At 37.8% G+C, this 25075-nt stretch overlaps 3 protein-coding genes across 3 annotated transcripts; 1 reads left to right on the top strand and 2 right to left on the bottom strand.

Annotated features, from left to right (window-relative positions):
- Positions 1 to 1311: 1311 nt before the first annotated feature.
- LOC124406863 (carbonic anhydrase 2-like) lies at positions 1312 to 11527 on the top strand. The gene is made up of 6 exons (XM_046882508.1): positions 1312 to 1568; positions 5997 to 6041; positions 6355 to 6516; positions 7578 to 7825; positions 7921 to 8157; positions 8579 to 11527. Exons 1-6 carry the CDS (start codon positions 1532 to 1534, stop codon positions 8822 to 8824), a joined length of 975 nt encoding a protein of 324 aa, XP_046738464.1. The 5' UTR covers positions 1312 to 1531; the 3' UTR covers positions 8825 to 11527.
- LOC124406864 (coiled-coil domain-containing protein 12) lies at positions 9837 to 11770 on the bottom strand. Its single transcript, XM_046882510.1, has 3 exons — positions 11616 to 11770; positions 11323 to 11461; positions 9837 to 11223 (listed from the first exon to the last, which is right to left on the bottom strand). Exons 1-3 carry the CDS (start codon positions 11744 to 11746, stop codon positions 11005 to 11007), a joined length of 489 nt encoding a protein of 162 aa, XP_046738466.1. The 5' UTR covers positions 11747 to 11770; the 3' UTR covers positions 9837 to 11004.
- Positions 11771 to 13626: 1856 nt separating this feature from the next.
- On the bottom strand, positions 13627 to 24725 carry LOC124407078 (putative uncharacterized protein DDB_G0271606). Its single transcript, XM_046882897.1, has 2 exons — positions 24656 to 24725; positions 13627 to 16573 (listed from the first exon to the last, which is right to left on the bottom strand). Exons 1-2 carry the CDS (start codon positions 24662 to 24664, stop codon positions 14711 to 14713), a joined length of 1872 nt encoding a protein of 623 aa, XP_046738853.1. The 5' UTR covers positions 24665 to 24725; the 3' UTR covers positions 13627 to 14710.
- Positions 24726 to 25075: the final 350 nt, after the last annotated feature.

Here is a 25075-nt window from a genome sequence, read left to right on the forward strand (position 1 = left end):
GACAAGTCTTCTTTGACGTTATGTCATAGTTACATGTATCTACCCCATTTATCACTGTACAATAGGGTTAACGTAATATAGACAGACACTTCTATACGGCGTATAAACATGTGAATAATTTTGTACGACATGATGATAGAAAACCTGTGATAAATTCAACTGAGATATTAATAATAAAAACTAATGGCATATCACAGATCCCAAAATACGGCTACAAAACTTGAAATGCGTAGTAGAGTATAAATGACATGACATCACGAAGTAGACGTACGTATTATGTGCAAGGGTATTGAAAAAAATTTGCTCTCTGTACCTAATTATTTATTACCTTCGGCCCACGAACAATTAATATTATGCCAACATCGAATCTCTTGTGTGAAAATAATACAGGCTTTATGATGGATTTCCGTACATCATTCCTGAATTTATTTATCTTATTTAAACACGAGTATCTTTTGTTCCAACTAAAAAAGTGAACTGACGTATATTTTTTTCAATGTTATGGCTCGAAAATATATACGCGAGGTTGAAGTGGATCTATTCTTACCGCACAAGTTCTACAGTAAACTGTCCTGTAAGAACGAAAGTGAAAGACAAAACTTAGTACTCTTCGGTTCAGAAATTATTCACTAATCAGGTTTCACTGATAAATATGAAGATACGATCAATTCAATACCTTCAATCGAAAAGTTCATACTTTAAGAATTCTTTTGGAATCTCAACTTCTAAAGTTCATACTTATCGTTATATTACCTCAGGTGCTACACCCAAGTTTTTCCCACCATTAAATATAAACATCGGTAAGCTCATTGTAGGCATACCTGTAAACACCGTGAACTGTGAACAGTGTTCAGATATGTTCCGAAGTGATACTTACGTCTTTGAACTCTATACAACGCAGACGTACAACAACGTCGCAAGAACTGGCCAACTCATGAGTGAACCGGGTAGTTAGTCACTCGGCGTTGTTCCTATGGATTGTGCACAGTGATTCACGTGAGGTAAATGATCTCTGAGAAAGTCATATAGTAAAATCGAAACGACAAACCTCGAGGAAAATACCGACACTGAGTTTTCCCAGTATCGGCGTCGGTCTTACTTCAGAAATCATAATCGCAGAAATTCCTGGGGCAGAAGGAAAACAAGAGAATTCCACCACCACTCTCTAATTCCTAATCCCGAAGCTGGACTCCCCACCAGATCCGCTACTCTCATAATTCATCGAACCTGACGTCGACCCTCGAGCCCCGGTTCTGGGCGGCTGACAACGAACGCGTCCTGCCGACGGAGACTTACATTTTAGATATAACAGACAGACGTGATGTTCCTCCGGCAAAAGGCTGCGGTCGTATTTAATATGGCTGTCCGCTACGAATGCGTTCAGTTCTCGTTCGACCACAACCGATCCCGTATCCCATGCATAAACCATTCTTCACTTGGCTACACGGACCGTGATCCTCACTCGCCTGCACACGGCAAACCTTCGAAGAGCTATTGTTGGACAGTGTTGGGACAGTGATCACTCGGCGATATGAAGAGTTTGGTGTTTTTGAATTTCTTCACAATTTGTAAGTCAACTTTGAGACATCGCTTATCTTACTATACCTATTCTCTCTTTTGAGATTCTTTTACGTATTCATTATCTCAATGCTTTGACTGTCCATTGAATTGTGAAGTAAGAACGTCTACCTGTGACGAGGGCTGCTTTTTTCAATTCAAATTTTACTCGCTTAACCAGGTCTGTGTCTGAGGAATTATTAACATGTTTTTCGATTTACCTGCTTTATTGGTATTGAATGTTTAACCATTGCACAGACACCCTGTGGTACAGTATATTCAATTTCAGACCACAACAATTCGCGATGATTCACTTTATCGGGTATACAATCAAATAATGGCATTTGAAATTTTAATTCTATTCGCTCATTCGTCCAGTCTTAACTCTTACAGCAGTGCCTTTGAACTTTATACGTAGCCTCCAACTGTGCAGTATTTGACATTTGAATAGACTACATCGTGAGCTGACAAAGCAAACGATAAATCAATATCTAAAATAAAAAACGATCGAATTTTAATTACCTAATTGTTGTTTCAAGTTCAGTTTCGCAAACTACTATCATTGAATACCGAAAATTATTAATTAATTGATTGTATCGGAAACCTTAAAATTTTTATTTATCAAAACACGGTGTTGTTTTTATAATCGCCGATTATTTATCACATGATAATGGATCTGATGACTATACCTCTAATTGAACCGAAACTGATCACGCTATTCAAACCTCAAATTTTGCTGATTTAAACGGAAAAACGACAAGCTAATGAACTAGCTCGAACGATTCACTGTGGATACTGTATCCGATAAATTATACATTCGTGCATGTGATTTCTTCCTGATTATTACCTGCACATTGAATGCGGCATCGTTGTCTATTTAGCATATTTGAGCAAAGATAAATGAGAATAGAAACGAGTAGGTAAATCAAAAATTGAATAGCTAAGCATATTGTCGTTTCGAAGGCTACACATAAAGTTACGCTAATTATCAACTGTCGGCACGTAGAAAAAATTTATCCTTTCAACATACTTTTTTTTTCTCTATAAATATTGTAATTAATGCAACACCAATTTTCTTTTTATGGCAACAACCAAGTTTATGAGAAAATTTATTAGTTGGTTTACATATTGTCAACAAGTTCCTTATTACTTTTGCGTTAACCACAACAAATGCTTTAAACGTTTCAAACGAGTTTATCAGACAAATGGTCGAAGCAGTTGCAATAGCGATGTGGAGGAGACAATATTTTAGGGCTGTATTAGCTACTCAGTTCGTTAAATCGACCAATTATCCATCTAAGCCAATTTTGACGAAAATCTACAATTCGATAGATCGCGGGCTATTATAATTACAGTCTGCACAATTTTCGCGATCTGCAACAGAATCGAACTCAACCATAACTACTTGGCATGACATGCAGCGAAGTATGTATTGTCACTAACAAGAATGCATGAAGCGATCTTCGGTTTTAAAAAAAGTCGTAAAAGCTTCACTTTGTTCAATCAACAGTTCGTAAAAAAAACTGAAGGATACGCCTATTATAGCATACCCCTTCACAGATGTATTTTACCAATCAACTGTTCAGAAACTATTGAGAATAATCATAGTAGATATGGTAATACACTTGTCTGCAAGTATAATATACATCTGACGTAAGACAATTCACTAGATGAGTATCAGTTTTTGTACGGTAAAGAATTATTGTAATTGCATAATATAAAAGAATTTGAAACATGCAAAAAAATTTTTTCGATCGGCAGCCAGTTTTACATCACATGCGTCAAAATTCCAGAAAATGCATAATATGCTACTTTCAAGCCTCGCCTCATTATGTAAATCAAAATATACTCAGTAAAAGTTTTTAACCGTCGAATAGGACGGATTTAACAAAATCATATAAACTATTACGACTCCGGGAAAAATCGATTCGAGCTTGCGTACTGCAAGATCATCATACTTGTTGACGAAGAAATTGAACACGAGTAATTATTCTGCTGTGTTCATCATCCCGAATGACTATATGCCTATACGTATAGATATAGATTACCTATTTGTCATCGTGGTACACCGCGATGACGTGTAAAAATACAACGTAATAAGTACGTATCGATTGTAAAAGGAGTAAAAAAGTATAGAAAAACCTTCTATCCATGTGGCTGCAGATTATAACCCTCACATTATACTTCAATTCTATTGTACCGACACACACGGAATACCTGGGAAACCGGATGTAAAAATTTATCAATCAGAATGATTGTCGTTAATAAACATCCCGACTTACGTTATTATCTATGCGCATTATAATTTACATAAAAGAGTTGTTGCGCACCCTATGAAGTGAGAGGTTTTTCATAATTAACCAGCGATTTTGAACGCATTAATTTCTTGGTATATGTAACATTTTTTAGGGTCTCGTAATTGCGATTAACACCTACTATAGTATCCATGCAATTCTTCGAGTACACCAGGTGTTTGTTTGAAATACTAGGTTTTAGCGAAATCTGTTCTCAGATCATCGGGCCACTTTCTAACATTACCCTGATGAACGCAAAGTGATGTATTATTCACCTCATAATGTCTCAGGTCCTTGACTCGACTTAACATAATTTATTTCAACTGTTAATACCTGGGAGCATCCTCGACCGCATTGTGCACTTCTCGTGCATATCTTTCCCGGTGCATCTCGGTCCTTGACGGTCCCCGGAAGTTGGCATTGCTAGTAGCCACATATAGCTATATAAGTTGCAATAGGGACACCTGCGTTACAGATGCGCTGTAGATCACTCTTATATCATGCATCATCGTTTGCTCGTAGTAAATAAAAATACCCTGAAAAGAAACATTGTTGGTATTATTATTTTTTTTTTATCAAGTCATTGGAGATTATCATGCGTTGGTTGCTCACTGATTCGATTTATGTGCATACTAATTTCCCAGAGATAACTTTCAAGAGCATGTAAATCAGCAAAGTTAAGAAACTTCACCGCCAATTTAGCGGCACAAAAAACATTTCTTATCAAATATTCTTCTAATATTGGTCAATAACTCTATCAGTTCACGCGTTTTTAGGATTTCAATTTTTGTCGATGACCCATTCGCTCAAACAGCAGTAAACACTTAAGAATAAGAGCATATAAGTATAACCGTTGCATTTTATCATCTCGCAGTATTGTTGATACTCACTTCGCATCAGCAGATGATAAAAGTTAAAGGTACATAAACAATCTTCCTTCTTCCATTAGAACAGTAGTACATACAACGGAATGCATTCCAATACTAGCCTTGCGAAACTTTCTACAATACATAACGATCACGAGTATCAATTGAGTGAGCTACTTGAATCAGGTATATAAGCTCGTAATATCGCCTTATACGTATGAACAAGCCTGAAGTAGTGAATTTTGTTTTTATGCGGTGGATTAGAGCGAAAAAAAACTCGTTGGCCGGATTTATTCTAAAATCCGACCTCTCGTCTAGCTTTCAACGGTTAATTAGCACGACAATAGTGAGTGGAAAACGTGCGAGCATCTTGGAAATTTTCTTATTTCTCACTCGTCTGGTAGCTTTCACCGCAGGAATATTGCGCGTCACGCCGAATGCACAACGCCCTTCTTGCAAATAAACAAATAAGTTTTCCTGCTGTAGTAGGCAGTACCTTATAGCTACAAGTGGTCCCAATTTTATGGTGCTTGCCTATATTTCGAACTAGAAAGGGTTACGTGTGCCTTCCTTATCACCTTCCATGATATGACCTCATGTATTTCCTGTATACTGTTCAGTGTGCATGTGTAAACTAATCTGTTACTTGCACGTAATTATATAACACGCATTGCACCCGAACTATCTTTACTAATCACCTCACGATTACCTTCAGGCATCATCGCAAATAATAGCCTATTTTTAGCATTTTCAATCACCTGAATCACAGATAAATCCAATCAAAAAATTACGGAAATGTAACAGATAGATTGAGTTGTAGCGATAAGATTGATTTAATAGATTGATATAATGATTCAACGCTTTTCTAGAGCAGCAATGCACGCAGGATATTCCTCACTCGAACCTTTCAGAGTTATTTTATTAAAAGATTTCAGTTGACTTACACGCTTACAATGACGACGTTTATCTAACTGGTCATGATCCAGTTTTGTACCCATGTTGACCTCAAATCTATAAGCAGATGGAAAATTGTATGAATAAAAAAATTTTATCATCCAATTCTCACCGACGAAGGTTCAAGGCATGTCGATTCTAAAGTAACTTCATCATCGTAACTTTCATGTGCATGTATAATGTATATTGTACCTGTTATGACTCGTTTGAACATCTAACTAGCGACTTTCGAGTAGTCGTGTTTCCTTGCTGTTTGTACTTGGAAATAAACCTCGTTAATACTTACAGCAAGTACATTCTAATCTTTTTTTAAATTTTGTTTCAGATTCTACCGCCCTGGCTCAGGAATTTTCATACAACGGGCTTCTTGGTGAGTAAAATATTCTATGAATGTGCAATTCTATTAGCTTTGACAGATTTATTGCTTTCTTGTTTGAAATATTTGCGTCAGAGATGCAGAAGGCTATTTCGCGAGTCTAAAGGAGTCCAAAAAGCGTTTAATAAATTATCCTTATCTTGTAACTTGAATCCGTGCACTGACTTGGACATTATATAAGCCGCATCCTTAAGGCCAACTCCTGTTCCATTTGTTCACTGATTTATTATCTGTGTAAAAGTTGTTGATTTATTTATAACTACACCCTTTTAAAACTGGTTCCTTTTGTCCCTTCTGACGATAACAGGTCCTGAGTACTGGGGCAACAAGTATCAAACGTGCGTAGGAAAGCACCAGTCCCCGATTAACATCGTGGAGCATTATGTCGAGAAGGTCACACTTCCACCATTGTCGTTTTCTGGTTTCAACATACCCAGGAAAGCCACGCTAACGAACAATGGCCACACAGGTATACATAATTATTCTTATGACATTTTCTAATGGAATACTCAAGAAATTGTGGCAATCAAAACAATATTTGAAGCCATGAAAAACACTCACTATGAGTTGAAGAATTTTCACAAGTTGGATCCGTTCTAGTTCAGAAGAACACCGCAATAATAATATAAATCATCGTGATCCACGTGTCGACCACTTTCCCCATCGTACAGCTAATAACTTACACATATTCTATAGTCGAGTGCGTATTGTACGGTTGCACGTGATAACCGTGTCTCTTATCTCGAGCTATACTTCGTAGGTGTCGTTTAATCGGATCTGATTGCAACCATAGATAGGATCAATTAGGTGTGAGCAATAATAACCGCTATACATATATAATCGTATAAGGCATTCAGATTAAAAACTATGAGCAAGATTAACTTTGAAAAAGTACTCCATGACTGCGTTATAATGTACGTGTTGTGCATCGCGGAATAATTATATGTTTGAAAAAATGTGTTTCAATGTACATGTGTGTTACGTAATTTACTCTCCTCCAGGGTAACTTAAAGAGGATACAAGTATAACCATGTGCATATATTTACATAACTCATCTTGTAAAACTAGACCTTGATGAGATACTATTACCAATTTATTATGCATCGTTGGATGAAGGCACCTGTTTTGAAGGATCGCACATCTATCGGGGGGCCTTTATGTTACCACTAGTATTCATCAAATAATATCACGTGCACGCAAAGCTAGATCACGGTTTGAATTGTAGTGTATACGTATGTAATGCACGCTATTTTACTCTTTCAAAGTAATATAATCTACATTCTCATTGTCAGAAGGCCTTTGAGTAGGCATAATTACATATTTAAAACACGAATACTAAAGTTTGGTGTCAAACATTCAAAAACTAATTTTCAAAACCGTATCGTTCGATTATTGAATTTAAAAGGAAAAAATTGCAGTTGTTATAACCATAAATGTGAATTATGATTCAAGAAAATAATACATCATTCATTGAGGCTTCATCGATTGGCAAATAAATTTTAAAACGAATTTTTTCTTTCTCCCCTCAAGTAATCTTAAAGACAATCGGAATTGACGTTCCTCTTATAACCGGTGGACCTCTCGGAGATGAAATCTACGCGTTTGAACAGCTTCATTTTCACTGGGGAGAGAACGACAAAGAAGGTTCAGAAGATAGGATAAACAATAGATCCTTCGCTATGGAACTTCATGCCGTATTTTATAAATCATTATACGGATCGTATAAAGCAGCAACCAATTTTCCGGACGGACTCACAGTATTGGCGTATTTCGTGACGGTAAGGTCGATTATACATATCACTCAAATACATCCAGTGAAGAAATTTACTTGATCCCCAAAATTTTCAACCACATACCCACAATAAATTCGCAGGTTGCCGAATCGTTCGATCTTACCTACAACCCTTTGGTCGAAACGTTGCCACTCATCGAGGACATTGGCGCAGAAGCTGTGCTGAGAGATAATCTCATCCTCGAATCTATCCTGAAAACGAATCAGCCTTCGATGCAAAATTATTTCACTTACAATGGTTCGTTGACGACACCACCTTGCTCCGAAGTGGTCACGTGGATAGATTTTAAAACGCCCCATATGCTGTCCCACGAACAGGTGAGTTGGAATATCTATATTATGTGAGGTAAGTACCTCATTGAGTCATCCAGAATTTATGAAAGGAACAAAAAGTCGCGCCTTTTACCGCAATTGAAAGTCTAGTTTATATATTGTGGTGTAATAACGGGTGTACCTAATTGTAAGTGCTAAAGTGCGTAATTACCTTCTTTGTGCAAACCGTTATTACTACGGGGAAAAAACGAACGTTCTAGTTGCCCAATCTGCTCAGCTACCTGCACGTGAGCAGGAATTAAATAAACCGTTGAAACTACCATTTTTAACATTATTATAAACAACTTGCCAGTAGAACGTAACGTAATTACCGAGGACAGTTGAAATTGCTCTGTACATATTTTATACAGAATCAAATCACGATTCCACGTATACAATAAATATATCATATTATACCATATTGCAGATCGCGGCTTTCCGTCGAATTCGTAGCGCAGAAGGGGAAAGAGTGACACATAACTTCCGGCCCGTACAACCTCTCGCCGACAGGATAGTCTTTGAGAATATTCCCGAGATGAGCCATCACCACAGCCACGGGATTCCTAACCATCGCAATCATCATTATTCGCAACAGGATTCAGGACAACTTGCGAACAGAGCTTCCCTTTCGATTATAGTTATTATTTCATTAGAGACTATTTTACGTCGGTAACATCGTTTATCATCGCTAAAAAAAGAGCTAAGGTTCGTGCCATATTTTTGTTTCAACCACTCATTGTCAGCTGGTTGAATATACAGCAGATGAGATCAGCAAGTATTTTAGCGTAATCAACAAAAAATCATATTGCGAGGCTATTCTATTCATCGAGTTAGTCCTGAGATCAAAAAATCGGCCAAAAAATTGTTGGGCACGTCACTTCGACTCTTAATCAACCCAATCGATGACGTTATAGTATTCAAAATATCTCGGAAGTTCATCACGCCGTGTTTTTATCCGAGTTTTAACAGTTTGTAATGTCTTTGGTACCGCGCATATTTTCAATATTAGGTACAACTATAATTTATACTTGCTTCGCAATCGTATCATAATGTTTGAAGTTGTTCTATTTTATTGTTAGCCTTGCCTTGATGCGGCATAAAAGTATGGATATCAGGCTACCCATAATAAAAATTTTGAGAAGTGTTTCCGCCGGACTGAAACTATCAGGTTCTACTAATGATTACATTAGATTACAAAATCTTTAACCATCATTTAGCTGTGACCATCAGTGTTTAATGAAAGATTTCAATCATCTACGTGTATCATTGTCACTCTGCCGTATACGGTAATAAATTTTCAACCGACACCGCAACTTATAAGTTATCCTGTTATTAAGTACGGCATTAAATGACAGTGTATTCGTAAATTCATGCGTACTTTTGCGAGAGCACGTGCAAATATATTTATCATTCGATATTTCCAAGCCACAGACTGTTGTTAGAAGTAGATGCGATGTAAAGGACTGATTTCTCATCGGGGAAAAAAAGTATAAAATCTCACTGAAAACTAATTAGATATCTCAAAAATACATTGGCTACAATTGGGATTCTAATATGTCGGCGTGTCTAATAATGAACGTCGAAAATGAAGATAATCGGTAGTTGCTAGTATTGCATTTTAATAACGAATATCATGGCCCAAAAATGGGAGCAGACGCCTGGGCTTTTATTTTTTAAGATTCTAATCAATATCAGATTTAAGAATAATATCAAGAACTACTAGTTCAATGAAATACATTTCTTTTGGAGTTTTAAATTTTTATTCTACCACGAGATGGCTTTTTCCAATGTGTTACTCAAAAGATGGAATTATTACTGTAACTTTTTACTAGTTATATCCGTATTTCCATCCACAAATAGTATTGAAGCATTGTGTATAAGTGCAGTTTTGTTGCGTTAATATAGTTGGTATTATCGAGTTTATGCCAAGAAGTAAAAATGGTAGTTTTAGTTGCTAACAGCGTCACTGATGCATTATTTAAGCATCTATTAGTTATATATTTATTAATCTCCTCATGCCATATATGCTGGAAACTTAGTTGAATGGAAAATGTTGCGAATCCTGCTAATTATTAAGTTATTTTTTCTACAATATCCTAAATCGTAGAAATTTATCTCTAATATTAAATGTGTAAAAGTAGCCAGATATGTTAAAAATCTATGCGCTCTGTGCGAGAATTGTCATATAGACTGTTATAATTTGTCGAGAGGTTGCAATTTTACAACCTTATAACAAATTGTATGTAAGTGTATTCTAAAAGTTGAAATTCATGAATTGCTTTGCAATCGGTAACAAAGTAAAACAATTTTAATAGGTGTCAGGAGTAAATTACTCATTTATTTCGTTAAGTATAATTATATTCTTTACAAAAATTACACTCGATAGTAACACTATCACTGAAAACGGTTGGAAGATGAATACAAAGGATTTTTGCACTTACGGTGATAAGATAATGTTCTATTTCTTTTCTAAGTAAATTTATTTCATATATTTTCACACCATCTTCCATTAGTTCATGTAACTTGCAGGTAATTTATATTCATTATAGGTATATATCAACGAATGAACATTCTGGAATGAAAATGATTTCTAAAAAATTAAGATTTCTCCTCATTTAAAATTAGAATATCTAGAGATAATATCTCACTGATTTAAAAATGGTTATATACACGCGGTTTGTAACGAGAACCTGTAATCCTACATAGTAGTTTACCAGGTGTCAAAGTACTTGAAAACGGAACATATATATATATAATTGCTTCAAGTCAATTTGCTGATCCAATGCAATCAAATACGAATTAAGTACCTATTACTGAATGCATCGGTCAATGAGTTTCACTTATTCCATATTACTATTCTTCTTCGTTGGGTTTAGCCTTTGCAATTAGTTTGGAAGAGTTGATCGGTGCCATATTGACTATAGACGCAAGATTTTCTTGACCCTGCTTCAAACGCTCACGTATCAATTCAGCTATAGCTTTCTGAGTCCGTCTTTCAAGCTTTTCAAGTTTTTTAGCAACATCTCTTTTCAAATCCCAGTCCGGTTTCCGTGGCGCTAGACTGCTTATATCCTGTACATATTAAAAATCATATTAAGAAACATTAATGCGGAATAACAATAAGAGTTTTCAATTTATGAGATTAAATCCCGGTAAAATTATTTCACTCACAAGTTCCTCAATCACAACTTTTGAATTAGCAGCACTCAGTTGATCCTTCACTTCGCTCTCAACATCTCCGGGCTTAGCTTCGTCCAATACTTGGTCTTTCAAGCTATCATCTTGAGGTTTGTAGCTGCGAAATTTAGGTCTGAAAGCATAAAATGAGTGTCAGAGAACTAATTCAGCAGAGAAATAAAGCCTCATTTTCAAGCTTCACTATTATTTTTAGGTTAACTTTCGAAGAGGTTAGAATCTACAAAGTGATTCAATTCAAAGATTCAGGAAAGAAAAAAAATACCTACTTGGGCAGAGTCGTACCCTCTGATGTTCCCTGCTCTTTGTTTTCGTCAGTTATTTTTCTCTTTAATGCTTGCAGACGCTCTTTTCTCTTGAGTGCCTCGTCTTCGAGCGAACCCACCTTGTCATCCGCCATACTTGTGGTTGATAGACGTTCAGAAATTCATGGATGGTAAGGATGGTAAGTACAAGCATCGCGGGCTGCGTAACCATGGTAACGACATCGCCTAAAGCACTGCAACTAGTGATACATGTGTGTACAGTGTGTGGCCTATGCAATAAAATTAATTTCTCCTAGAAATAGCCGTCATGCACTAATAGGCAACCGGTAATTAGGCATTACGTATACATCATTAGTATTGCACAATTAGTTCTTGACTCATTATTAAGGGGGTCGATTTGGGATTTGGGTGGTTTACCAAAAACCGATACTCTTTCTCAATCTTGTTACGAGATAGTAGTACACTGAGTATTTATCAAATTATCACAGTTGTTAGATTCGTTTCCAAGATTTCACTTTACGATGGCAAATTTTATTCAAAAGACTGTTCTCTACAAAATCAGTGGAACAGATTTTTTTTCTTTACAGTCGATTCGACATTGCCATTAATTGTTGATCGTAATGAAAATTGGTGAAATATTGTAAGATTCAGTATTTAACGTGCCAACATGTTGAAAAACATGGTTTAGCGAATGTGAATAGAAAACAGTCTTCTCGAGAAGATTAGCCATCATAGAATGAAATCAAACGATTAGACTGTGCTTCTAACATTTTTGAAGCGATTTGATATGAAGCTCGGCATTTATGAAAAATAACCTATTGTTTGTATCTTCAATAATTTCTGTTTTTGTGTTTTTGATCTTTTTATGAATGCTCAATGTAGGAATATCGCCTAGCGAAATATATAAAGAGTATAGATTTTTTCACTGAAAAAAACCTTTTCAAACTTGACCAAAAAGGTCAAACGTTTAATTATATTAACTATTTTATTAACTGAGACCGGTTTTTTTAGCCTCAATTTTCTGTGATTATTGAGGTAATTTTCGATATTGTGACTTTTCGCACGTGGTTTGGTCAGTGATTGTGACTAAGCTACTTTCAGATACTTTAGGAAATTAAGTAGGTATACCTATATGTACGGTAGAATGATCCAATCATTTGAATCGAGTAATTAAAATATAAATTACATTTTCGATGGCCAAAGTGAAGCGAGACCACTCGCCACCTGAATTTGAAATCAAGAACTTTCATCAAAAATTTGTATCTAAAATCTAAAACATATGTAATCACGTGCGGTAGTAATTGATACTTAGAGATTCAAGTAAATTAATATTTATTGGCATTTATACAGAGATATTTGTAGATAACAATATTAGCAGAAGGATATAAATTATAAGCGAACATTTCTACAACTTAATATTATTCATAACGTATGATGTCTAACTCTAATTCTTACAACTATAGATTCTTACAACTGCAACGTAAGTTACGGGTGAATTAGTATGTTTAAGTTTCGAAATTTAATTGAAGTGAATTATAAATCTACTATAGCACCTCGTGTTGATGTACTATACCGCAACTTATGAGCTTGTTCATTGCCTTCGAATATCATTGTTAAAAATATAATAAACTAGCGTCGATAGCTATCCACTGAGAGAAATCGTAAACTGAAATCCATGCCGGACATAGGTATGTGAAATTGAGGACAGAAGGAGGAGGATTATCCAGACATGGTACGAAATCCCGGGAGTCACCTTGCATTGTACTTCCGAGCGCAGCAGTCACCGAAGCGAAAGTGTATATTCGTCATCAATGGCATTTCATTTCTACGCCTAATACTATATTGTGTGCGTATCTGTACAGACTGTCAGGCTCGTTAAAAGTTAATTTTGTTAGTCGATCTCCACGTTGCTTAACAGTAGCCATAGCACGGTTCCCACATTATCCGAACGTGAGATATGCTATCATTTTTTAAATAAGCCCAACTATAACTCGCATATATAACTATAGATGCGACGTGCCGTGTGATTACCACTGACAAAAATTATTAATTACAATCATCTCGCGATAGAACGAATAACTATGAGAATGATGCGTTGTGATTATAAAACACAATTCTGCAATTAATACTTCAGCATTTCTCAATAGAATTATGCGCGATAGATGATTTATGTTCACACATACTTGGCGCGTATGAATTGTCATTTACTTAAGTAATAATCTCACCACTACCGCGCCGGAAGCATTTCGAAATCCCCAGTGAAAAGATGTATATTTTTTCCATTATGCATACATCTTAGAATTTGTATTCCAGATGAGAATCTTGTCTGAATAATTTTCACCACGACTCCTTCTTTTCCGTAAACTATTGCGTCCTATGCAAATAAGAAATATGTGAGATTTTGTATCTTGTGTTCTACGGTACTGAGGTGCATGGAAAAAGACTGGGTGTTGATAATCTAATGACAGAGCGTAATCTAATAATATTCAGTTTCAGGAAAATAGCAAGCGATTGTAGTGTGTAAGGCATCGGATCCGATCGTTACTTTGCATAAAATTCCTATTTGAACGTTTCTCAGATTACATTGGCAGTGACACTCAAATAGAAAATATTAAGTGGAAATACATTATGCACACAATGAAGTTTTTACTGTGTACGAAATTTCTAAGACACGTCATTACAAATTTCTCTTTCCCTCGCAGTATACTTGCTACACCTTCGACGCCAAACGTAAGCTATACACTCGCCGTAAACTTTTGGCAGTTTGACTATTACGGATATTTTTATGACAAGATGGAAATTTCAATATGGTCGGTGAGTATTTGGGGCATGTGAGTAATTTCAATGATCTGGATATTTTATAATTAATTTATGAGCCTATTCTAAGGGTCTTAGAATCTCGTACACACATGCTGTGGCAACATTTGGTACACACCGTCGAGTCACAGCTTTAAACTGTAATGATCGCGGTTCTAAGGTCGGTATATCGACGGTGTGAAAAAACCGACTCAATTCCACTATTTGAATATAACTTAGCATGTAGGTTTATGACCGTCGTTAATTGTTAAAGTTCCTCAGACCCTCAAGTTTCTGGCACATCACGCATCGTTTGGTGGCGTCGCGATATTAGACACTCGTTTAGACGCACCAAATTGAATGCTGTTTGATGGAAGAGCTCCTACGTTTAGTGCAAGAACTTTAGAGACGATATTCAAGTCTTCGGCACTCCCAGATCCTCGAGTCTTACCCAAGTCGGATGCCACTCCAGACTGATAAAGGAGATGTTGAATTTGTCTCGCCGGAGTTTGCGGTCTAGTTTCCCTGAATCGATTGAACCCGTTGAAACCAAAGTTCTGACTGTTTATAGATGGGGCGTTAAATTGGTTACTTCCAAAGTTGCCTCTGGCGTTGAAGTTGTTGATGTTGTTGTTGTCGTTGAAGCCAAAGTTGCCGGTCGAACCAAAGAGTTCTTGTCTGTTGAACCTTGGAACGGGAACAGCAGTAGTCTGGAATTCATTCACTGGAAAAGCTCCGAAGCTCTGCTGTAATATCTGCTGTTGTTGCAGTTGCTGTTGCAGCTGTTGTTGTTGCTGTTGCTGTTGTTGCTGCTGTAGGCGTTGACGTTCCTGCTGCTGCTGCTGTTGCTGTAGCTGTTGAAGACGGCGTTGCTCCTGATAGTTGCTCTGGAATGAAGGCGGATTAGCCAGACTCGGGAGTTGCAGTGAGACGCTTGGTTCCAATTGAATACCGGACTTATCAAAACCAGATTGTAGATTGAGTAGACTGTTTTGATCGAAATTAGCCTGTTGTAGCCGTTGCTGATGTTGCTGTTGTTGTATTTGCTGTTGATAGATCCTCTGTTCTTCAAGCTGTTTGAGTCTGGCCTGTTCCCGGAGGAATATCTGCTGTTGCTGCTTGAACCGCAATTGTTCCTCGTAAAGCTGTTGTTGTCTGGCCAAAAATTGAGTTTGTTGAACTTGTTGCCTCTGAAGCTCGGCAAGTTGCTTTTCCAGCTGCTGTTGTTTGAACTCGAGTTGTTCTTGCAGTGTCAAAGCTTGGCCGTCGCCACTGGCTCTGTAGATGGGAACGACACTCTTGGGAATTCCACGTTCGTCTTGCTGGACTGTAAACGCAGCAACTAATGGAGCTTGGAATATCTTGACTTCCTGATTGTCGTCAAGTTTCTCCACCGAGTTACCATTTTTGGTTGGATCGCTGGACGAAGAACTATTTTTCAATTTGGATTTGGATGTCAAACTGGATGCTGTTGGTCTTGGAGCTACCAAGGAATTCTCTGCAGCAGCAATGTTATTCGATGCGCTACGGCTCAAGCTCTCTGCTAGCTGGGTTGTCGGCTTCGAAGATACGCTCTGTACACTGTTCACCGAAAAGGCAGAGTTCTTGATGCTTCTTGTACCTTGATCCTTGTCAATATCGTCGTGGATGAGTAGGGGATTTTTCAAGTGGAGAACAGACGATTTCTCAGCAGAAACGAGATCATGGACCTTTGGTGACTTCAGTTCTTGGTGAGTGGTGGAGATTTCATTTTGTTTCGTAGGTGATGAAAAAGTGTACTTGTCGACTTCGACGAAGGTCGAGTTCTGGAGTTTTTCTTCATTCGGAAATTCTCCTTCCCCTAGGAAACCATTGAAGGAAATTGTCGACTTCTGACTGCTTGAATAATTCTTGTTCGATTCACCTTGCGGTATCTGAGGTATCGTAGTCACGATACTTGCCGCTGGTGTCCCTTCGTCAAAGAAATCCTCAGTCACATCTTCATTATTTTTTTTTTGTTCAGCAGACTCAGCCTCAAGATCAGCAAGTGCCTTCAAAAGTGCCCGGCGAAGATTTTTATCAAGTTTGACCGGCGGCCCTCTTCCATCATCATTCGCAATTGGAACTTCACCTTCCGTAGCTACTACGATGGTAGCCACTACTGCCAAGAAGATTATCGATAATTGCTGCAAAAGGTGAAAAAAAAATCAAATTAGTTTTATTACACGTGTGCAAAATTTTTTCGTTAGGTCAAAATTCGATTCAAATATTCGAGTTCGTTAATTCGTTGGTATGTGCAATCAAAAAACATGCACACTGCAACCGGTAGCATGTAATGACAATAAAGACGATGAAGACGAAAGAATTACAGTAAAAAATAAATAACGATGTCCCGAATGTCACATTTTACGCCATGATATGTCCACGGCCCCATAGAATCCCTGAAAGTGAAACCATCCGAAAGTGAAAATTTAGCAACCATTACGGAACAAGTACTGTGAAGGTATAGTTATTCTAAAGATTAATGAATTGCTGAACCTCGTCCATCAGCTAGAAAGTATTTTTTAGCCTCGGGCGTGTCCCACCATCTTGAGATAATGAATGCGCGTCTGTACGGTGTGATGTTAATTTGTGTTTGCCATAACTCGACAATGTTTTACTACTCGTGTTTATTTTTTCAAAGCATTAATTCACAAGAAAACTGACTTCTTAAGAATGTTTACCGGTTCATCTAAGATTCGATTCTCGTAACAGGCGTGTCAGTGTGTTTACGGATGCGTTGAAATAGCATCAAGTAACCGTATCACATTCCTTCTCTAACTGAGGTACTGGTTCAATAAGATTTCACTAATTCATGAACATTATGAAACCAACAATTTTTATTTATCTATTATTTATTACTGGGGGTCTTAAACGCGAAATAATTATGGGGATATAAACCCGTCGTAATTCGAAGGGGGATTGGATGGTAATTTCTTTCACGAGTATGGAATTTCATTCGGGTTTGACTTTTTTTTTATTACTCACAAAGCTGGAGGCAAGCTTAATAGTGATAGGTTCAAACGGTATGTAACCAGAAGCGTCCACCGTATACTTTCTATGCTTATCTCAGAGCTCCTTCATATTTGAAGTGAAAAAACTGTGGTGTCAATGATCGAATGTTTAAGTACGTATACCTACTCATTTAAATTGTAAATGATTCATTCTGGGTAGATGATGAAAACGATTATTAGTATCACAAATGTACACGCACGCAAGCTGGAAAGTTAAAAGGCATCGGTAGTACGTAATAAAAATGTATTTTTACAATAGGTTGGAGTAGGTTACCGAGCTAAGCGGTTACGTGTACTTCAAGTTAAAAATGCAAGTGAAACCTTGTTTAAATAAAAAGCCATATCAGGGTCATCGATAAATTCGGTGGTTACAATGAACTATCGAGTACGAACGGATCTTTTTATTTTTGACGTAGTCAATTGAAACAAATTGTATGATTCATCGTGAATATGTCATATATTATCTAGATGAAAAATTACTCCAATCTGTCTGCATTTTTATTATCTCTTTATAATCTCATTTTTCTGGATGTCTGTCTGTGAGCATCGGTTTATTTGTTGTACTTTGTCCATGTACAGCGATCGATCTGGGTCTACAGAAGACCAGCAATCAACCTGAACATAATGATAGAGACTTTTATGTGCTAATTGCACTCAATAATTCATTCTGCTTCAGATCCATAATTACTATAAAATTAACAAATCGGTTATTAACGCAACAAGATATGGTGTATTACTGGAATGCTTGCAGTAAATATAAATTATAAGCCAGGTTTTTTTCCGAGATTCCAGGCTAGCGATTTCTGAGCCACGAATCATCTGTAGATTTAACGAGAGATTTCTCCTTGGGGTGAAAGTGTCAAGCAAACAACATGCGGGCTAGCTGTAAATACTGGGAGGAGTTCGCATCTTTGTGGGTATGCAGATTTTATGGCCTACGCACCTGCGTGTGCTGAATACTCCATCTTCGGTAAGTTATACTCAGTAAGTTATACTTAGTAATTAAATATAATTTATTTTGATAGTTATGATACATGTTAAACGGCTCAAGTAGGTGTAAAAGCTCGCAGATTCATATTACAGTGCATACATGAACTCAGGATAATTATCGTTTTACTAACTCTACCTGCGTGAAATGCTTACCTATGACTAATAAGAGTTGTTACTGTTTCAACATTAATTAACCCCGGACTAGCTCTTGAGGCGCGTAATTCATTTCTCAGGTTATTGCAGACTACCGTCTTACTCGTCTTGAAAACTATTTCAATACCCAGATATACCCTCATCTACCACAGGTGATTGCGCAAGACTGTCACGGTTCTTTACATAATTCCAAGCCTTATCTTGTACTACTCATTTCGATAACAATCTCGTTATTCACAACAACAATGACAATTTATTCTAACGTGGGAAAGTTTCGAGGCATCATCAAGTATCCATATAAATATACCGCAAGGATCGTATGCAGGTACATACGTATAACCCACTGTAACATGTCACCGTGAAAACATTTCCTGTGATCATGAAAAACGGCGAGTTAAACGATGGACGTGAAAACTGTAAAAAGCACGAAAGCTCTGTCCTGATTATTCTAATTGCTCACCACAATGAGTTGAGATTTGATAAGTCTCGCAAAGAAAGGGACACAACCAGCAAAGCAACATTAGATGAAAATCATTTGATCCATGGCATACGGTTTCTCAAGGGTAATGGTTGGCAATGAAAGCAAAATCGGAAGTTTATTTTTTTCGGTGGTAATGAAATCGAATCGTTTTCGAAAGTTTTCTGAATGATACGCTGGACCCTCCTAAGATGAATGAGAAATGCCAATAGATTTAAGAATTCATCGTCGTGGTTGTTAATATACCGCGATTGGCTCGAGGCGCAAGACGTTTCACTCGATCTCTCTCACGAATTACGTGCCTCCGCACGTACATACTAAGATGCTTGAGAAGGTAAATCCCTGTACACACGCGTTCGTGAGACAGAGTTGGTGCTATGGTGTACACACGTGGCTATTTTTTCCGGGAATGGATCGCCTGCATGCGCGAAACTTGTTGCTTGTACTTACATAAACATGCAAATACGGGGAATCAATGCCCTGGCACGTTGTCGCCTGTGTTTGCTGAGCTTTCAGCGAAAGACGGAACACACATAGGCAACCCCGTGTTACAGAGGAATGCAAATTCCTAATATCCACTCTGCACCTGTTTACGAATTTCTTTTCACTTATTAAATAAAAGGCAAACGCCACGGGAATCGGTAGAATTTCGACGGCTTATTCTGATTTATATTTAGAATTAAACTTTCGGATACGACGTGTAGGCATAAATTTTCACACCTGCGACCTTAGGTCTGATTAAACGAGTTCACACGTTCCGAATTCCATGCTAATCCAGTAAAAATTTATCGTCAATAATAATCATTGAGTGGAAAATATCGAGTGTTCAACCACTTTCTACTTACACGAACTTTATTTATTTGATGGCAGATGACCACCATCTTTTCAGAAGGCGTCTTCGCATTTAAATTACGACCAACCCAGCGCGCGGTAACCATGATAATGACGCATAATTATGCTCCTTGACAACCCAGATTATTCACTTTAATGCCAGTGTAACACAACCTTGCCAAGACTGCTTCTTGGACACGTTTCCTGCACAGTTCCTATGTCCCTACTGCAAGGGGAACGCCAACCTTGTATCATTTCAGTCCGTTCATAACTTGAAAGCTCATACAGTAGGGCGATACATGCTCCCCTTTCTCTGTCGTTGCGCCTAAATAGGAAATACCTAGTCGGAATATTCTAATACGATCTATAGAAAAGAAGCACAGAGTACGGATAAAGCCTTTTGAAATTTGCAAAAGGTACCTACACTCCGTCAATTCCTTCACAAAATAAACCGTTCGTCATTTGACGGGCAACATCGTACGCGGTAAAGGCATGACACTAGTTAATGACCGGTGGAAGCAGGTGACAAGAATAATGACGATGCGGATGCTATAATAAGTGTATTGAAACGGTCGTTAACCGGTGCATTTACCCATGTATGTCCTTAGCACACCTGTACTGAAGCCGACTGGGTAGTTGTACGAATAAACACATCTACCTGTTCCAGATGGAGGTCGCTATGATAACTATAATAACATGTAATAGCTGCAATAAAGCCGACAAATTTTTCATTAAACATGAAGTAACCGGATCGCACCGTGACTGAGAGAATTAATGAGAATGCCACTGATACCTCCCGACGTAGGTGTACATATGCAATTTTTCATCTCTAAAAAAATTTCCCTGACGGAGTAATAGTTGAAACAGCCAAGGTATGAGGTACAATGATTTGAATTTGGAATGTTTGCAGCAAGATACTTTTTTGCTGTCGTCTCGAACGCAGATTCCAATATTACTCAAGAAATCTGCGAGGGAAGATTTGGCGAATTCAAATTTTTTTCATTGAATGAGCAAGCAAATTATCTGTGACTGATGAATCCGTTGCAAATATTGCTCGGCTGTACGTGACCTAGAATTTCTGCAGGGGCATAAATTGACTTGGGATAAACATGAGCTCGACCGAACCGTAAAGAGGCCTAAGTCGCGATGTTCGGATAATATACGGTGTATACTCCAGCGTGCATCGGTGTCTTCAATACAACACCGCACAACGACAGCTGCGGGTGAAAGTGGACTCCGTTATTCCAACCTTAAAGCCGTACGTTAAGAAGATCCGTGTGCAGGAGTTTGTTTATTCATTTATTCAAGATGTGTTCAGTTACATGACTAAGCTACTAGTCGTTCGACATTGGTCATTAGCGCGACGTCGACGGCAGCTTTTTGTATAAATGTCATGATTTGAAAATTCACCACCGAGATTTAGGCGTGTTTCAGTCTTTACAGCGCGATCGCAATCATATTTATATATATATGAGAATGATTGCGATCGCACTGCAAAGACGAGATTGAGATTTTTGAAATTTACAGTGTGATCGCATACAAATATATATATAATGTGAATGATTGCGATCACGCTGCAAAGATTGAAAGAAAGATTGAATATATATAAATAAATAATGCGTATGAGCTGACTTCCTGAATAAATTGACACTCGCACAGTTCTCTCATCGTCAACGAGTGCAGAGAAAGCCGAGACGTTATGAGTCCATTCGCACAAGTAGAAGACTACACGTGTTCTGGAAGCTCTGAAGAGTAATCGGTACATACCTATATTCGTTGTACAATAATTAGATCCGACGTATTTTTCTGTTATTATTGAAATAAAATTAAAATAATCTGCGACAGTGTGAAATAGAAGAGTAGCTAATTACGAGAGGCACGTACTGATCCAGATGTCGATCACTTAGTACTACCGTACGCAATTTATTCGCAGACTTGCATCACTGACAAGGGAAATATGTATTCGAAATTACACATTCAAAAGCTTCATCTTTCAACCTTAAGTCGAGAATATTGTTCTTTTAGTGCATATTTGCCGATTCAAGTTGCTCAACTGTGACAACGACGTTAGTTTGAAAACCCGTGATAGAGTTAGTTATACATTGATAGGTTCAACAATGAAAACCTAACACGCGTGTGAACCCTCGTCTATTACAGTAGACACGCGAGAGAACTTCGAGAGAATGTTTCGCTCTTTTCGAGCGTTTTTATTTCAGTCTTACTCCATTGTAATGAGCATATTCTAATTGACCTTTGCGATCCTGTAGCAATCAAATCTATACCTTCAAGCAAAGGATGCGAACCTTAACTTGCGGAATGTCTTGCCCCTCCACCCCTTCCCCGGTAATCCATGACTTCTCTCCAGAGATGGGGAAAGTGATGATGAAGGAGCCGATGCTTCAACGCCACTCCCATATTTATGCTCATCGGAATTCTCATACCCTACATAGTTTTTTTTAATCATACCCTCGTGTCATCGCATCCTATCAATTGTTCACAACGATACATGCATGATCTGTTGGTATAATGGTGCACACTCTACAGGACCAAAATTAATTTTGTCTTTCTGACGTGACTCGCTATATGTGAAGGACCACACGCCCAGATTTCTCGCCCGAGGGAAAACGATTACGAACGCTCATATGTACGTATATGGTAATGTACTAAGTACGGAATGGAAACTAGTTCGTGTAACATGTAACATCGTATAACAAGTTACGACTCGGCGGACAGATCTTTGAGATTTTAACGAAAATCATCCTACTCGTAATCGGATACGTGGCAAACATCTGAATTGCCTGTAGGTAATAAGGAAAAAAGAGAAACTTGCGAAAATGTTCAAGCAAGAATCGTGCCTTACTATAGGTAAGCAGGGATAGGAGCTAATCAACCGAGTGTGGCAAGTATGCCAACGCGTGCGCGTGTATAACAGCGATGCTACAAGATTCACTTTAATCGTTTCCTAATTTGGCATGGTAATAGCAAATGCCCTTTGACCCTTAGAAATATCAAAGAATTTCGTGACGCCGCGAATGTTCTCTTCCCTGGCGAAGATCCTGCCGCAAATATCTTCTAGGTACACAGTAATTTTTTATTAGCCCCGTGTTGTAATTATCTCTCGGGGGAAACGTCCTACATGAGAACTAGGGCGCTCAAGATCTGGCCGCCTACTTGGTTCGAAATTGAAAATCTAGTGACCATGTAATGTGCGTGCTAACTAATATGTTAATTTCGACTTTTAATTTCAGCTTGCCAATTTAAACAAGATTACATGTACGACTTCAACGGTACAATAGAATTGAGTAAAAGAAGAAGGCCTGTGGGTGCAAGCAATCAAAGAAGTGTATCGACGTAAGGCGATCGTTCCTAAGCTGCATATCGCAGCGTGCATTCAGTTGGAAGCCGTGAGGAATCTCAAAGAGCATGGAATTGTGAAGAGGTATTACGGCTTCTCAGCATCATCGTTTCGAGGGGACAACTTTCTTTTTCCATCCAAGTAGCGACGCACACACTTGTAATTAAAAACACTCGGCTGATGTTCGTGTACAAAGTTCCGCGTACCTGCATATCGTGTAACGCATACAGCACGTATGTGCTTACATGCGAACAAGTTCCCAGCACCTGAAACAACCGACGATGAGCTGACCGACTCTACCTGTTTAACGCGTGCGCCGTTAATATTTTCTATAAATATTAACATCTTCGCTGAGTTCTGCTATTCAAAGTGAAAATCTCGAACGAAACTCTCTAATCGCAGTGGTGAAGAAGACGTAGTATTTGAAAATATAGTTTACAACTATTCCCATAATAGACTGAAATCGTTTCATTGATTTTAATACCCTGGCTAGAAATTAGACTAGTTCTTTGTCTGTTCACAATTCTCGCATGTGAATTACAGAAAATGATTCCTGGAGCCAAATCTTTTTATACATCGCAATGATACTCGAGATCTCACGGTTCAACCGGCTCTTTTAACGATAATGGGTAAGTAATGGGTTCACAGTCGTTGAAAGTCTGCCGATTGCGAGAGAGAAAAATACTATAGCGTTAAGATCGTACATAGCATGATTTAGCTTTGAATCTCTCACGGCTCTTTTTAAAGACCTCGCATACGCCGATTCGATAGTTCACATAATAGAATGAAAACTGCCGATTAAAATCAATTTTTTTTTTTAAATTTTTGTCCTGAATTTTTTTACTATAATTACACCCCGTTTTACGGATTTATCAATACTTGAAATAACCAGAATGGCTTCATAACAATTCTACACCCATCCTTAAACCCAAGATTCAGATGTAGAAAATAATGTAAATTTTTGGCACTATAAGAACTGTACGCAGCTCGAAGTTATATTTGCACTTTTACTTGTACAGTTGCATGTTGATTTTGTGTTCCTGATCGTTTTGAATTGAGCTCTTGCTCGATGCTTGCGTTAATGATTAATCTCTCCAAACTTTTATCTAACAAACTTTTACTGTAATTCAGCCCTCTCTGAATTTTTACGAGATAATGAATCGTCGAAATTGAATTTAAATAGAGTAAACTATTCGCACTCAAAACATTCAGCGTGGTAATCCTACATCAAATTAGTCTTCACAGTAATTATACCCTTAAATTTTATTAATCCTTGATTCACGCACTGTCACTGAACACCAATCACCATCGCATCGTGTTAGTTAAAACGAAATCCACTACCAATGCACCACCGCAAATTTACGCGATGTTAGAGGAACGGAGATTGTGGATGAGTGTTTGTACTCACCAAATGCATGATGCCGTCTGTGCTGATCTTGCTTGGATTCTGAGCTTTTACTCCCGAACACAGAGATTGTTTTAACCCGGAGATCGCGGTGGGATGCGATGGTCCGCGAGGAGGGGCCACGGAAGAAACTCTTTCCTCTACTACCCACGCCGAGAAAATACAACCTGACTTTTTCCAATCTCTCATCTACAAGTGCTTATGTATTCAGGTAAAAAACATTCCAATAAATGATGTCCGAAGATCAGCATAAGATAAAGCACTGGATCGCATCTATTCATAATTTTAGTAGATTTTCATCTCACATTCTACTATTTAACCGGGAGATGTAATATTTTTCATAACTCGACTAATTGATCGCGGATACTCTTATAGACAAGACGCTATGCCTAACTAGATATTTTCGGAAATAATAATTCCAAA

Source organism: Diprion similis, chromosome 6, assembly GCF_021155765.1.
Source record: "Diprion similis isolate iyDipSimi1 chromosome 6, iyDipSimi1.1, whole genome shotgun sequence".
In the NCBI taxonomy this organism is placed as follows: domain Eukaryota; kingdom Metazoa; phylum Arthropoda; class Insecta; order Hymenoptera; family Diprionidae; genus Diprion; species Diprion similis.

Coding starts and splice junctions, on each gene's coding strand:
- LOC124406863 (XM_046882508.1), top strand. CDS start 1,532: ATGAAGAGTTTGGTGTTTTTGAATTTCTTCACAATTT. Junction 6,517..7,577: donor AACGAACAATGGCCACACAG/GTATACATAATT, acceptor TCTCCCCTCAAG/TAATCTTAAAGACAATCGGA. Junction 7,826..7,920: donor TATTGGCGTATTTCGTGACG/GTAAGGTCGATT, acceptor ATAAATTCGCAG/GTTGCCGAATCGTTCGATCT.
- LOC124406864 (XM_046882510.1), bottom strand. CDS start 11,746: ATGGCGGATGACAAGGTGGGTTCGCTCGAAGACGAGGCACTCAAGAGA. Junction 11,462..11,615: donor GAGGGTACGACTCTGCCCAA/GTAGGTATTTTT, acceptor TTATGCTTTCAG/ACCTAAATTTCGCAGCTACA. Junction 11,224..11,322: donor AAGTTGTGATTGAGGAACTT/GTGAGTGAAATA, acceptor TAATATGTACAG/GATATAAGCAGTCTAGCGCC.